At 39.7% G+C, this 15975-nt stretch overlaps 2 protein-coding genes across 9 annotated transcripts in view; both read right to left on the bottom strand.

Annotated features, from left to right (window-relative positions):
* The window catches only part of scai (suppressor of cancer cell invasion), a 53065-nt gene extending 48955 nt beyond the window's left edge, over positions 1–4110 (bottom strand). For 5 of the 7 annotated variants that reach the window (XR_015491321.1, XM_087253626.1, XM_087253629.1 and 2 more), the window contains exon 1: positions 3866–4110. The gene's annotated coding sequence lies outside the window, so the exon portion shown is untranslated. Of the gene's footprint in view, positions 1–3308; positions 3497–3865 lie in introns of those variants that run through there. The other 2 variants (XM_087253627.1, XM_087253631.1) reach the window with 1 other exon arrangement.
* A 266-nt stretch (positions 4111–4376) lies between these two features.
* Positions 4377–15967, bottom strand: ppp6c (protein phosphatase 6, catalytic subunit). Of its 2 annotated transcripts, NM_201005.1 has the most exon segments (7): positions 4377–5281; positions 5945–6154; positions 14403–14482; positions 14570–14711; positions 14824–14889; positions 15002–15097; positions 15817–15967. In NM_201005.1, coding segments are annotated over 7 exon segments (918 nt in total). In that variant the 5' UTR covers positions 15892–15967; the 3' UTR covers positions 4377–5032.
* Between the last annotated feature and the right edge of the window lie 8 nt (positions 15968–15975).

The following is a 15975-nucleotide window of genomic DNA, read 5'->3' as shown; positions in this document are numbered from 1 at the left end:
CATGCGTTTGCTGTCATATCAACACAAATGGATGTAATAACGTTAACAAATATGAGGGTTTTATATATTCAATCGCGCCAGCTCCGGGCCGCAACACATAACTTACTCGCGGCGTCGCGGGCTGATTCCGGCTCGCATGCGGCAGCACCGGCTCGCTCGGCCGCCGCATCTGGCTCGATTGACTCGGCCTGGAATTGGGTAGTGAGTCCAGGCATCCGGAGTAGGTCCAGCAGAGGTAACATTAGTCAGTCTGAGCTCTAAGAGATAAGTCTCCGGCAGGCGAGAATCTAGCCGGAACTGTGTTTTGCTATCTGGGTGGCTAGGCGTGTATCAGCAAACTAATAAAGCCCGAAAAAAGCCCTGAACTTAGCGAATAAACAGTGTTCCACCAGGATCATGTATGTCAGAAACTGTAGTTTACTGCTGAACTCATTTTGTCATGGTAAAATAACACAGAAATCTAATAATAACACTTCAGTCTACTTCAGTCTCCTGCCGAAGCTCAGACGCCGCGCTTTGAGAAACTGTCAATCACAGCTGTCAATCACGATGACACGCCCAGCATTAAATTACTGCTAAAAACAAACTGTTTACAAAAATGAAGATCTGCACCTATTTCAGCACAATAACCAGTGCCTTAATAGACCAGAACTATCTTTCGGGACATTTTATTGCAAGTGTAATATTTTTTTTTATTTGGGCTCAAGTCTCCTTCATTAACACGGAGGAGGCGGGCTTTATGACTTGTACTGCAGCCAGCCCCCAGGGGGCGATCTAACGGCCGAAACCTTCACTCAAACGTAGGCTTGCGGCACACTTGGCTTCACATTATAATAAATTGAACCACAGAAGTTCCATGGAATGTTTTGAGAATGCTTTTGGTTCCTTTTCTGGGATGCGTTTCCCAAACATCGACTAACTCGCGGCTAAACTATCAGAGCATGATGCATCATTTGGGAAAAGAATGATGTAGTGACGAGTGTTTCCGAAAACCTGTAGTTTCTCTGTCGCAGATCCATCGTTTGAAGTACGTTAGTTATAACATAAAACGCCCATAATGATGCTCTAAACAGGGTAGAGTAACAACTTCTTCAGAGAAGAACCCCATCATTTCTTTGTGCAAATTGTGTTCCACTGATAGTGAACCGGCCTTTACTAATAAAATGTGCATGACAATCACCTTCGATTAATCATGCATCTCTAACAAATACACAAACATTTATATGCATCAATAAAATTACTCATGATGCATTTCCATCATCATCATGAGTTTATTTGCATGAGATAAGGTAAAATTACTGTCATTTCATTCCTCTCATTTACTATTCCACACCACTTATTTGCATTGTTTTGAGGCACAAAAAACTTGATATTTTAGAACCATTTTCATTCAGTCGTTGGTGGGAAAAACATACTAAACATACAAATTGCCAGGCTAATTTTTTGCTGAAACAGTTTTTAATTTTTCAACAGTGAATGTGAAATTATTGTTGTGATGTATGCACCGAACGAGTGGAACTTGATTTTAGTACACCTCTTTCTGATTAAGACAACATTAACAAAACAACATTTTTTTATTTGGGGGGGGGGGTGTATTTGGGAAGTTTTGCTTAAAGAAACTCTTACTCTCAAAATTTCATATGGATCCACAAAAACAACTAAAATCACTCCGTTATGAAAGTACAGTCCTGCGACAACCACTAGGAGATTTCACACCAAGTAGCTATAGGAACTATTAGTCACCAAGCTGGTCCCTCAAGAACTAAATAAATCCCTTAGGCCATTTTCTTTAGCAATAAAGGAAGGCTATGAAATCTCCAACAACTTGCTATGCATCCTCACAACACAATGCTGAATACAAGGATGCATGTAAATGCTGCTAACACTTCTGTTTCTTCATTCAAGTCTTCATCCAATCAACCTGCACTTACGTCACTGCTAGTTTCTGTTGTTCTGAATTCTAAGTCAGGAGATATTTTAGTCCCTACAAAAGGCATTCCTAAAGCTAAATCATTCCCAGTTGGTGCAGTGCAAACATGGGGAAAAGAGGGTACATCTGTGGTGTGGCTAGTTCTAAAAACTATGATAATGTTCAACTAAAGGCCACTAGCATGTAAACTACATGCACATGGCTATATACTTTTCAAATGTTTGCATTTTAGTAGACCCAAAACGCTGCAGTGTACATGGAAATGACCAAAATGCATAAAAGATTGCCACTGTTAGCTTTTAATTAGTGTACATTTTTAGCAAACGCTGCCTTTATGACATTATTTTAATTGTTGTTTGTTGACCTGCATAGTAATTGATCACCACAAGGCTAGTGATTTGCCAAATTAATTGGGGTCAATTATGAGTTTATCCAGGCTTAAAAATATCACTACTGAATGTCAGCACGACCTGTGGTACTACACCTCCCAAAATACAATCAGGCAACAGGGTTTACACTGGAGCTTGAGTGTAAGGATAATTTCTAGCTAAAGTGCAGCTGTAATCATCCATAACCACCTGGGCAAATGCTCACTCACTAGCACCTATAGTAACAGAACAAGACTCCTCATCCACGAGCTCATTCTTCCATAACAAGTCAGAATGACGTCATTTCAGCTAAGCAACCTGGTAGCTCTTTTCACATATGATGTGTGTAAGAGCCGATGCTGAGAAAACATGCTCGTCTGCAACAGATCTCTTTTTTATTACCGGTTCCAGTCATCCGTTGTCACTTATTCTCGCACAACTATCATAAGATCGCATCTGAAAACGCAATGCATATTCATGGCACAGTCGTAACGAGCTTACTATAATATACAAACGGCACTCGCAAATGAAGCACGCGCGGCCGATGCAGCCCTTAACGTGAACAATAAACCGAGCAGACAGCGGGCGCTCCGCAAAATTCAACCCCGTGCGGTTGTAGGACAGAATGAACCCGGGCTGCACATACTGTAATTCCTGCGACAGCCAATGATTTTTCAACCGTCTTCATTCAATAATAATACAGAGATGCTTATTGGCTCGGGTTCCATTCACAATATCACTCCCAGCTCGAATATATGGGAGGACTGAAAGCAACAATAGACAAAGGGTGAAAATCTCAAGTAAACGTGAAGCGCTTGGCAGCGTGCATCTCTGCGTAATTGCGCTCGTTCCGTTCATTGACCGGGAACGCGGACTGACTGACTGATCGCTGTTGTTTTACATCAATTACCAGTGTGAGGAACGACAACGGTCAGATCTGTGACTCTTCACGCCGTTCAGCCCGTCTAAATGCGTTTACTCGAGCCTGCGTCTCGTCTATTATGACTTACCTCTCTCACGACGCCTGTCTCTCTCAGATCAGGATGCGGTAATACACGACAACTCTGTGTGACTCTGTCAAAGATGCAACTGTAGGTTGACTTGTGTAACGGCAACAGAAGCGACGGGGCTATGTTAACATGGTTTTAATACGCTCGTGGAGCAGCGGCGTTTTGTCCTCAGAATGACCATCAGAGTTGACAAAACTGTGGCTTTAGCGGATGCTGTGACTGCGGTTTCCTGGCAACCTGAATTATGTTGCGCTGATGACTGAACTGATGCATTCATTCATTCACAGCATATATATATATATATATATATATATATATATATATATATATATATATATATATATATATATATATATATATCACACAAACACACACACACACATACATTTTTGTGCATTTTCACTTAAAGCTACGGCATTTAAACCATCATAAAATCTTTTAAGTGGTAGTTTGTCTGACTGACTTATCTCAGTTAACTTGGGCAGTGTTTGCCATTTCCCCTAGCGTATTACTCTGAGTGTAGTACCCCTAAAAAAGTCAGTGATCTGAGAGCCAACCTGAGACTGATGTAGTTCAGAGCAGCTTCTTCTGTTTCAGCTCCTCAAGAACGGCGTCTCCGGGTAGCGCGCGCTTGTAAATCTCTCCCCGACACAAATCTAGACATCCAGTGCGGTGGCGCACCGTCATTTACATCCAACTCATTCAAATCACCCTCCCAGGGAAAAGCAGGGAATATCTGCCATTCGGCATCTGCTGCGGTCGACGGTTCAGTCTGGCCAGTTGAATTTTCATTGACTGTTTTGTGGCAACCCGCTCAAACTAGCGTGCTTGTCAGATTCCCTCCGGTCTGTTAGTGACGTTCAAGGTATTTAATTGGTTGGCTGCGGTGTCAATCTGAATACAACTTACACTTTGAGGCGGGACTAGCGTAGTACTGCCTTCCACGGTTCTGCCTGTTGGATGGAAAAGGGAGGGAGGCGCGCCTCCCTATGGTGTGTTATTTTAGTGCATTTAAACTTGTGTGTGTAATTAAATATTTCGATTGATTAGGACACAACACCAGAAATGTAACTTAATAATAAAGGCGTTTATTCTCAATATTTAATTGGTAAATGGGCTGCCGTTTTCTACAATAATAAAATACAACAAATCTGAGAAAAAAAAAAGTTGATTAAATCAATACAATTTATATTAATGTACAAAATAATCACAGCCTTCTTTGTCCTGTTGTCTAATCATTGCTTCGACCCTTTTCAACACTTGAAAGCTACGAAAAACAAAAGTGTCTTTGTCTTGGAGAAATTGGGAGCAAACTGACCAGAACATAGCTGTTTTAGTGACTCTTTCTGGTCTGTGCTCTGAAAAACACAAACACCACATTGTTCTGATCAGGCGAGGTGTTACACTATAAATGCTTGTCATTAAATGGTCAACGGCTCTTAGGTCTACATTTAAAAGGCCTGCAAGTACAGCATGGTGATGTTCACTTCATTACGCTCACATTAACAAGATTATACTGACCGAATAACGACCAACTTAAAACATTTTCAACAGGGTTCAGAACTGTAACCATAGTTTTCTGTTGTTATTATTGAGAGCACTTCCATCTTTACAAAAATATTTGTTAAAAAAAAAAAAAAGCAACACAGAGAAAATAAAGACAATAAAAGAGCTCATGACAACCATGAAAAGGAGAGGGCGAGACATAGGCAACAATGAAGACCTCAGAGGAAATAGGGTGTTGTCGTTCTCGGTGGTATGACTCTTTCTGAGTCAGGAACGGCCCGGAATAACTTGGGCTCCCGTGTGTTGACGTCTTTGAAGACCATGATGGAGGCAATGTTACCGCAGCGGTAGCAGTAGTTTGGGGCCGACCAGACGGTCACCAGCTTCTCATCAAACATAAATTTGTAGCCCTCATGAACCAATTGATGTGCACGGCAAATCAGCTTCAAGTTGTTGATGTGAACAAACTTTAACAGAAAAAAACAAATGAAAAGATTTAGGTTATGCATGAAGTGAGGTTTTTACTTTTACTACCATCTCAGACACTGTGCACTAGAATGTACATGCAGATGCCAACTACAAAGTCTCCATCTTTATTACTTAGGCAGTGAGTATGAGCCACACAAAAACTCAGTTTCTGCATAGTTCAAAGAAAATTGACAAGACATGGGACGATAAGCAGTTTCAGGGTTTACCGCGGTTTGATTTTAAAACCGCTAATATTTTCTGTTGTACCATTTCTAAGGTATATTTTTGTGTGTGTTTTTTAAATTTATCTGTGTTTTTGAAACCTATGACGAGTCAATGGTTCATTTTAATTATTTAGCCTGACATGTTTACCGTTTTAAAATATTATAAATGTCTACTAAAATTAAATATTTTGTGTTTAATACGGTAAAAAAATTGTTTAAAAATAAATTATTTTAAAGCAGTAATCGCAATACCGTGAAACAGTGGTATTTTTATCCAAGTTTATCGTACCGTGCAAAACTTATACAGGCCCATGCCTAGAATCCACAAATGATTAGCAGACCTCAATCTGTAATTACAGAGCAATAGTATCTTCCATAGGGAAGTGTTATAAAAGCCAAAAACAAAAGCAGACTGTGCACTTTGAGAGCGATTTTTACCTCATTAGTGACCTTAGCACCAAACAGCCAGCCAGCTCCTCTTGGACTGATAGCCCAGGTGTCCACGTCCTCTGGGTCGGACCAAACAAGGTCACAAAATGCTCCCTTGTGAGGGATCTCCTGATTGCGTTCAATGGTGCGTATCTGGTCCAGAGTTTTGATGTCAGGTGAAAGGCCACCATGTACACAAAGGATCTGCTCATCTATCAACTGTGGGAGAAACAAACAACAATTATTAGATAATTGACAAGTTAAACTAGCCAATCGATATGATTTTTAGTTTGAAGCACTGAATATATTGCAACCATTTTATGCTAGTTCTGCAATGATGTATTGCAACAATAAATAATATCCCGAATCTGTGTAATTTATGTACACAATTGAAAAAGATCAATTGATTTGTTTTTAATTCTATAAAGTACTAATGACAGTTCTTTCCATTTAAAAAAAAAAAATATTCAGATTCATAGTATCAAAAGCCATTTGAAATAACATTCATAATCAATAAATCTATTGTATGTATATGCTACAGAAGCTACCTAATTCATAAAAAAAAAATAGAATCAACTACAACGAACCAACTGTGTGTTGTTCTCTATTAGGTAATATCATGTTCTCTACTTGAGCTCTATACCTCCCCCAAAAGCATACAGACACAGTGTGATTGGCTGTGCCTTTCCCTGCTGTCAAGTAAGTGGCTGCTACTGTACGTTTGGATGTTCGCAGCTCCAAAGCCGCAAGAAAAATTTCCAGTGAGCCTTACAGTGCAAGACTCAGGGGAGACATGGACATAAAGAGTTACTTTTCAAAGTAAAGTCACTTGAAGTCAAGTTCGCTACACGTCCACCAAAATAATAATAATAATAGGTAACCATGGTTGTGCAATTAATCAAAATTTAGATTCGACTATGACCTCCACAACGATTTTAAAAATATTTTGGCTCATAGGCCTCATATTTGTAAAAATGTGTTCAGACGTGGCGCTTAGTGCTTTCGCACATAAACCCTCAGTGAACTACAGATGTGAACCTATAGTGGTCTCATGCTGCGTTCACACCAGACGTGGCACACGCATCAAGCGCGAGTGATTTACATGTTAAGTCATTGCAAACACGCAAATAGACATCCTGCGGCGCGATACGCGCGAATGACGAGAATTGTGCGGTGCGCATGGCGCGAATGGCGTGACGCGAATTGAGCGTTTGACGCGCTTAATGCACGTTTCACACGAATCACTCGAGTTCGAAAATCTGAACTTCAGCGGACATTCGCGCCGTGTTAACCAATCAGGAGCTTGCTCTTGTGGGGGCGTGATTGTGACGTATCACCTGTTGTCGGTGTCCCAGGGGAAATTCCACAGCAGACACCGACAAGAAGTTCATCAAACTGGGCTGGGCTCAGTCAGAAGCACCGCTGAAAACCTCCATCAGCCAGGTTCAGTTTCTGGAGGAGTCTATGACCTTAAAGAGCTGGATGCACCTCTGAAAGGATGTAGTGGACTCAGACACGGCCCTAAACGAATCGACGCTGATTATCATCCTTCATAAAGCACATAAACACTGTTATTTTCTTCATAAAAATCCATGTTAGCCCTTTAACTATGAAGCTAGAGTCACGGGGCAGACAGAAGACCTGCCCATCACGCGAATCCGCGTCTGTTCTGAAGTGAATTTGACGCGCGAATGAAGCGGGGTTTGACGCGCGAATGAAGCGGGGTTTGACGCGCGAATGAAGCGGGGTTTGACGCGCGAATGAAGCGGGGTTTGACGCGCGAATGAAGCGGGGTTTGACGCGCGAATGAAGCGGGGTTTGACGCGCGAATGAAGCGGGGTTTGACGCGCGAATGAATCAGGGTTTGACGCGCGAATGAATCAGGGTTTGACGCGCGAATGAATCAGGGTTTGACGCGCGAATGAATCAGGGTTTGACGCGCGAATGAAGCGAGTAACCTCAAATGTTTACGCGGTTCGGTTATTATCAATGTCATCGATTCGGTTCAATTCAACATCTCGGTGCATCATGATGCAGTAGATGCTTTCCATACACAGTTTTATATTTTCTTCACAGGACAACAATTCTTGTAATAAAATGTATGTTTATATACTATTTGTAATACAACTTTATCCCTTTAAGGTGCAGTAGGTGATTGTCTTCAGAAACATTTATTGTTGTGCTGGTTGAAGGTCTCTTCATAGTCCAATAAAAATGATTAAAGTAAATAATTTAAATGTATTTATATGTATTTTTATTTTCTGGGTAAGGCATAAAACTAACAAATGGTCATCCAATTAAATATTGTCGGGCCGACATCTCCCATAATTCCGATAATTAGCTCAAACTGTCTGTCAGCAAATGCAGATTTGGAGTTCTGCACATCTGTTCACGCAGATCTGCCATTTGCGCTTCCCACCCTGCATAAGCGCCACGCGTTCACGAGACAATCACAGACGCGGTGAAATCAAATGCTGAATTGAAACTTTTGAAAATCCTGAATCAATATTGGAGTTACTTTTGCAAGCTGGAGGAAGGATGACACAATAGCCGAAGTATTACTGTTAGACAGGTAATGTTCTGTTTTAAAACTATTTTAGTCAGGCTAAGCCTATGTTAGATTGTGTTCTGTTATGAAGGGCTTATATGGACAGACGTGTCGTTCAGCCACTGAATCTCCCGGCGAAAGATTGATGCAAGTATTTTCAGTTTTATAAGAGACCTGTGACAGCATCGATAATGTAAATTTTTATTTAGTTTGACAACAAAACATCAATAAATAGCGCTATTCCGCCTAACCAGCTTTACAGAGCTGAAGTTGCTTGTATATTCACATTGGTTCATTTTTGAACAATGACAGCCCTCCTATACTGTTTACCATGCAACACTGAATATTCACTCTGAAATAGAATGAAGGTATGGTTTAATATAAATGTAATTCCTGCACGCCGCCGGCCAAACACTAACTAACTGACGAATGACATGAACTAGTGGGTTGTCTGCTGTTGTGACGCGGTGCGCGTTTGCAATTTCAGGAGTCATGGCTTTGAATCACAGTCCCTCCCAGCTGTCCAAAGACATATATGCCAAGCGGTTAGCATTTTGGCAGATCACCTACTGCACCTTTAATACAAACAGTCAGATATATGAACTGTACTAGATTTGGAGGTGTCCATGTCACTGCGTGATTCTGGCTAAAATGAGAATTGCAATTTTTTTGCTTAAAATAAAGATCACAATTTTCTCACGATTCTGTAGATGTAAAATAAAGGTTGAGTTATTTTTTTTCAAACATATGGTAAAAACAACAACAATAATCATAATATTATGTGTAGGTCTACTGGTTTCTATAAATAATTATATTCTACTTATCATAATTCTGATGTTGAATTATGCTTGAGATAGGCCTATGCTTGCAAACTGTCATTGGCCCCTTTCACACAGTGATACCGCTAAATATCTGGAAAATTTCCGGAACGACTTTACCGGTATATTCAAAAAAGCGCTGTTCACACAGGCGAGGACGTTACGGAAATTTTCCGGAAAAGAGCATTCACACATCCATTCCAAAATACCGGTAAATTCTGACATCATTCACCACAAATGAGCTTTAAACGGCTGCGCTTGTATTTGTAAACATTTGACTAAATTACAAACTCTGTGGATGATCAATATTGTGAACAACTTTCGCAGGATCACTTTCGCATGCCGAGATGTTCTTAATATGTGCGTGTGCAGGCGCTCACAGGCTGTTTCACAGGCACACGCAAAGCTTGAAGGTAAACAAACAACGGCTTATCATAAGAATCTCATCGATGATTATTTAAACAGTTGGCATAAAGAAGATCATATAAACGTGATCTTACAAACTTCTAGCAGCTAAATGTGTCTGGAAAAATATTCAAAGGCTTTTATTCTCACAAACCGCGCGGGCGTAAATGCGTCTGACTGTTGTGATTGGCTAAAGCAGACGTCTCACGTCAGCACGTTCTAGACGTGCACGGGCTTATTACGGCAATATTCCTTCTGCATTCACACAGCGCAGCATTCCGGCAAATTGCCGGTAATGTTACAACTTCTCTTTCCGGAAAATAGCCATAACGAATTTACCGGTATTTTCAAAAGGGACCTGTTCACACATACAACCTTTCCGGAAAATTTCCGGCAATTTTCCGGAAAGGTCTGTATAGGTGAAAGGGGCTATAGACAAAATAAGACCATAAAATTCACTGGTAAAATCAACATTATATAGGCTAGAGTAGTTATACTGACACTGTAAACATTTATTTTCATGCACAATTGTGTGTTCGCTATGAAAGAAAAAACATCAAATGCTTGTCGCAATCATAACTCTATAATGCAGTATGAGTATTTAAATGATGTGCACACTTTCAGTTTCATTTTCACTGCCGTGTGCTGTTCATACTTTGCGTGCAGCTCTCAAACGATCACCCTGTGCCTCAAACTGAATATTATTTACAACTTTATTACCTGTTACTCACAGCCTACACAGGTTCTGTTCACTAAAGTAGACGTGTGCGCGTCTATCATTAAGTAGAGCACGCACCCACTCACTCTGTGGTAACAGCTCACGGTCAGCAGCTCACGTAATGTGTGATTTCCCAGCCGCTATTACAGCATTATATGAAGACAAAAATGAAACTTTTAGGTGAATTATGCCTTATAAATATGTAGTCAGTATGTGATTCTTTCAACATTATTTGGAGGTGTCCATGTCGCTGAGCAATGTATGTGAAACAATGAAAAGACTCTTGCAGCCACCTTTGATTCTCTCCTGAACTTGAAAATATGATTGGCAGAATCGTAGAAATGCTGGATTAAGATCCTCTAGGGGGTCGAATCGAGATCGCAATCTTTTTTCGATTAAATATGCAGCTCTAAACTGTACCTTTAAAAACTCAAGTACATGCACAGAACAACAGAAGCATTTATGGAAAATAAACAAATACCCTGCTCGCTTTCTAAGCCTTGTCTAAAGAGTTCTATCTTACACCCCAATGATTAGTCACACGTTTAACAGAAAGGGCTGCGATTGGCTCTAACGCTTTGCCATCACAGCTGATCCATGATAGACGCAGAGAAGAAAACTCGCTGGGCAGACACACGCTTGTGTCTTTTTTTCCAGAAGTATCATATTTCCAGAAGAACATCAACAGCCAAGAGGAGAGGAAACTATACCTCATGACAGCAGGTCAAAGGTCCACAGCAAGAGTAAGAAAAATGGCGTATACTTTCATTTTCTCCAAAAATAGTGAAACATGGGCTTCTGCTGCAAGTGTCAATAAAAGAATGTCCAGCAAACCCACGTGCAGTTAATTGTGCACAATTTCTGCGTTTTTAAGTAGTTGAAACATTTTAATTACTCGCGCTTGCCTCTCTCGCCATAGTAAGCTGCGGCGACATAGTGCATAAGAAATAAATGGTGCTCCCAACTTCAAATATTTGCACCAGAAAAAATTTAAGAGCACCAGAAAAAATTTAAGAGCACCACCAAAAATTTAGGGGCACCATTGCAAATTGTATTTTAAGGGATTTATTGTATTTTAAAACAACATCAATATGACTAACAAAAACCAGAAACCAATATCCAAGTAATACTGTGATGACTTACTGATATTTGTGCAATAATTCCAAAATGAATGTCTAATAATTACAGAATATTGATGATGATGAAAATGACAATAATACTAACAATTAATTACATTTCTCATCATCATGCTGCCTTAAATGTGCTTGAATGCAAGTTTTCTGCAGTAAAAGTCTATTACTTTATAAAAAATAAATTTATGGTTTGCATCAAACAAAAATAAAGCATTGCAGTAAGAAATATTTATTTTTCTCTTTTGCTTTTATATGCATGTCAATTTAATAAACAATTCCTGCTACAAAACAAATGAAAGAATATAATAAATCAGTCAATTCAAGTCTTAAAATGTATCTCATAATGTAAATAAGTTGTCACTTAATAAGAATCTGTGAATAAATCAATTTTGACAAAAAGATCATATAGATAATTCTAAGGTGACAAAGTGTCGAGTCCTGTAAAGGACCACCAGATGGAAACTGTTGTTTTGTTTATCTTATGATTAAAGCTGCTGCACGTCCGCCGGTTCCTGCATCAAAATGAGCTAGTTTGAGCTACTTCTACATTGAGGTAGCGAGAAAAAAAAATAATAAAAAAACACCAGTGAAGAAACTCGACACAGAGGAACATAAAAACCTTACTGCCAGCTAACGTTTCGAAAGAGTTATTATAGTGTAGAGGTTATCTGATGCACACTTCACAATCTCACTGGAAGTAAGAGGTGTTCCAAGAACTTCTCGTATACTGTTTTCCCAAATAATATGAATTAAGACATACTGCTCCACTTAAGCCTAGTTCACACTACAGGATATTATACATCAGCAGATCGCTGTGCCGTTCACACTACATGACTTGACTTTGTGTCTTTTAATCTCTGTGGTGTTCACACTACGCAACACTCTGTGAATGATATACAAGAGGGGGGTCACAGACTACATGATCTGACAACAACTCAGTCCCCATCAGCTCATTCAAGCTACCAAACCACAGCCAATGAAAATTTGAGGGAGGAGTCGTCAGAAAAAGCTGAACACTATTGGCTGCTTGTGTGCTGATGACATCACTGACAGCGTTTCAAGCTTTGGAGAAAGCATTTAAAAACATCGTCAAATCAACTGATGCATCAGCGGATTAATCACTCATCTGCAAGGTTCCAGTGGATAGATACACAGAGAGTTTTTCATTTTTGTAATTTTTATAACTCTTTAAAATAAAACTAACATATTTATAACACCCTGCCGTTTTCTAACTATCAGTGTATTTCTTTCTGAAATTGTTTTTTTTTTTTATTACAAAACAGTAAAGAACTGAGCATTACTGCCTTAAATTACCATATTGGTCAAAATGACTGCATGCATGTCTGATACTTTTCGCTGTGACTTTAAATATGTGTGCATTTCCTTGCCTAGCAACTTCCTGCTAATATAAACAAAACTTTCTGATGGCAAAAACATCAATTTACTTCAGACATCTTTCAAAACAGCATATTCTGTGCTGTGAAATAGCTCCTGTTTGAAAGTGAAAATGAAAGCCAAGACCTTTAAGTGTTTTAGTATCTTAACTACATGTTTATAGGCTGTATTACCAAAAAAAGATTAAATTTTTAGGGTAATGGTGTCATTAAATATGATGCCAGACATCCAAAGCTTAATTTTAATATCTCAATAATAGCTTTGAATGTAAATATGTTGTGACAACATGGTGTTTTATATGAGAACGGTCAGAATGAACAGTATGGTAATTGTAAGTTACAGAATTCTAGTCCCACTGTTAATATAGCTTACTTTCATGTCTGTGCTAACGCAGAATGAAGCGAGTGCACCGATGCCTATTCTAACCCATCACAGATGTTTCTGCTGAGCTCCTGAACACACAGCCATTCAGCTCATGCTGATATGCTCTCTCATTGGCTGCAGCTCGTCACTACATCTGACCACACGTGGGGTTGAGTCGGCCGACTGCTCTGGAATATTTAGCATGCTGAATGTTGGATTTCTGTCTGCGAGGTGTCGGCGACGCGTCAGCGAGCCTCATTGATGCGTTGTTCAGTAGTTCACACATAAAGAGCGCAGAGCGCCCGCAGATTTCTTACCGATCACAGCCCGATCTGTCAGCGAGCTCGTTAACTTCCAAATCGGGCTCAAATCAGGCTTAAAATCCTTTAGTGTGAACTAGGCTTTACATGTTGATTTTCCACATTGTATATAATAGGGAAATATGCGATTTCGGACACAGCCCTATAGTCATGACTATAAATTCAAGATCTTCTGTGCAAGTGTTCGAAATTAACTTCCTCCGCAGGGAGGCAGGGGGTACCCTTATAGATGGAGTGAGGGAGCTCTATCACTTAGGAGGGACTCAGTGTAGAGTCGCTACTCCACATGGAGAGACGTGGCCAAGACATCTATTTTGAATGCCTCCTAGAACTGTTCTGGACTTGTCCCACCAGGAGGAGGCTAAGGGGAAGACCAATGACTCGCTAAAGGAACTGTCACTCGATTGCCTGGGAATACCTTAAGATCCCCCAGAGGAACTAGAGAAAGTGCCCAGAGAGAGGGAAGTATGAGGTTCTCTCCTGAGACTGCTGCCCCAATAGCCTAGCTCCGGATAAGTGATGTATAGTTTCCTACATTTCTTTTATACCAATTCATATTTAGAAATATAAACAGTTTCATAAATCCAAAAATTATTTGATTTAAACAAAAACATCCTAAAATTATTTGATTTAAACAAAAACATGCGTTTCCTGAGTGAGGCCATTAGTCAGAAGACCAAAACAAATATTGATAATGTTGAGATGTGTGATTGATAGATAGACAGACAGATAGACAGACAGATAGGTATTCCAAAATCAACACTTACGGCAGCGACAGTGAGCATGTCGAATACTTTAGTGCAGTATCGCCAGGCATTAGCATTTCCATATTTAGTTTGGCACTCATCTGTAGACAGAAAGCCAAAACAATTAAAATCCCAAGTAAATTCAAAACAAAATATTTCAAATAAATCTCTGATTTCTGCAGCCTTACCATAAAAGCCATAGACCTGTGTAATCTGCCTACTCTCGTGATTGCCACGCAACAGTGTGATGCGGTCAGGCCACTTTGCTTTAAGTGCTAGCAAATATGTGAATGTTTCTAAGCTGTAATATCCTCGGTCAACAAAGTCACCCTGGATGAAAGAAAACATACCAATGTCTCCTCAATAGATGATGGTGGAACAATTTCCAACGCATAACTAATCACAAATCATCAATTAAAATTATTGTTGTAATATACTTTACCATGAAAATGTAGTTTGTATCTGGTACTTGGCCCCCAGTTCTAAAGAGTTCACATAGGTCATAAAACTATTTATAAAAAAAATAAAAAAAAGCTTAGTCAGTATGCATGTTTTCACAAAAACACGACATCAGCTCAACATCAATAACAGGGATGCATTAATGGGGCCTGCACACACACCTGTCCATGAATGTCCCCGCATACAGTGACTGGAGTGGATACTGGCTGTACATTTGATTCCTCAAGCAGAAGGTCACATACATAGTCACATAATCTCTGTCAAAGCAATAGAAATGAAGACAAGATTTGAACAAGTTTGTCAAGTGAATGCTATCAACGATGGTGACAGAAGCAGATCTAGCAGCGCATCTAAGGTCACATTTATTAATTTAAAAATGAGCTTTTTTTTCCTAAGCCACATTATTTCAACATCGTATAATCATTTGTTTGATCACTGTTGCTATTTTTGTGTCATATTTGGCGGTACTGGATGAAACTGGTAAGACGTTGCATTGCATCATTATGAACTGATCCAGAAGCCCAGTTGTTTACGTACAAGAATTATATTTAAAAACAAACGAATGGAGGACGATTTAATCAAACCTGAAACCTGCTAACAAAGACGCAGATGTCATGAATTAAGATTTAACAAGGTTGATGATGGAAAGCATAAAATGGGCGTTTCAAATTAGTTCGCATGATAGCAACAGAAGTTAGCCACCCTATGTGTCCGCAAGAAAATAGTCCCTTACACAACTTTGTTATGCCCAACTGTCCTTACGGTCGTAACGTTATATACGATTATTTCTGAAAATACGAATGAAATCAATCCCGGAACATAAGATAATAGACTGGACTCATACGCAGCGACTGCATTGCACTGACACACTGCTATTTTAACACCTTCCGCCACAACCAACACGAGTTTATAAATACATCAATCGCTAGCATGTCCAATATTCTAAGAGAAACATAAAATTATTCATATCAATCACCTTTAAGTCGTTCTCTGGTAGATATTTGCACTGCCTCGCAATTTCAACATACTTATCCAGGTCCAACGGCGCCATTTTAAGAACAACAGTCGATGGAAGACGCGAAGAGGAAGTCTTTCTACGTCATAGAGAGTGTTGATGATTGACAAGAAGATCAGC

This window comes from Danio rerio, chromosome 5 (assembly GCF_052040795.2).
Source record: "Danio rerio strain M-AB ecotype USA chromosome 5, GRCz13ab, whole genome shotgun sequence".
In the NCBI taxonomy this organism is placed as follows: domain Eukaryota; kingdom Metazoa; phylum Chordata; class Actinopteri; order Cypriniformes; family Danionidae; genus Danio; species Danio rerio.
This window is presented reverse-complemented; position numbering and strand designations above follow the sequence as displayed.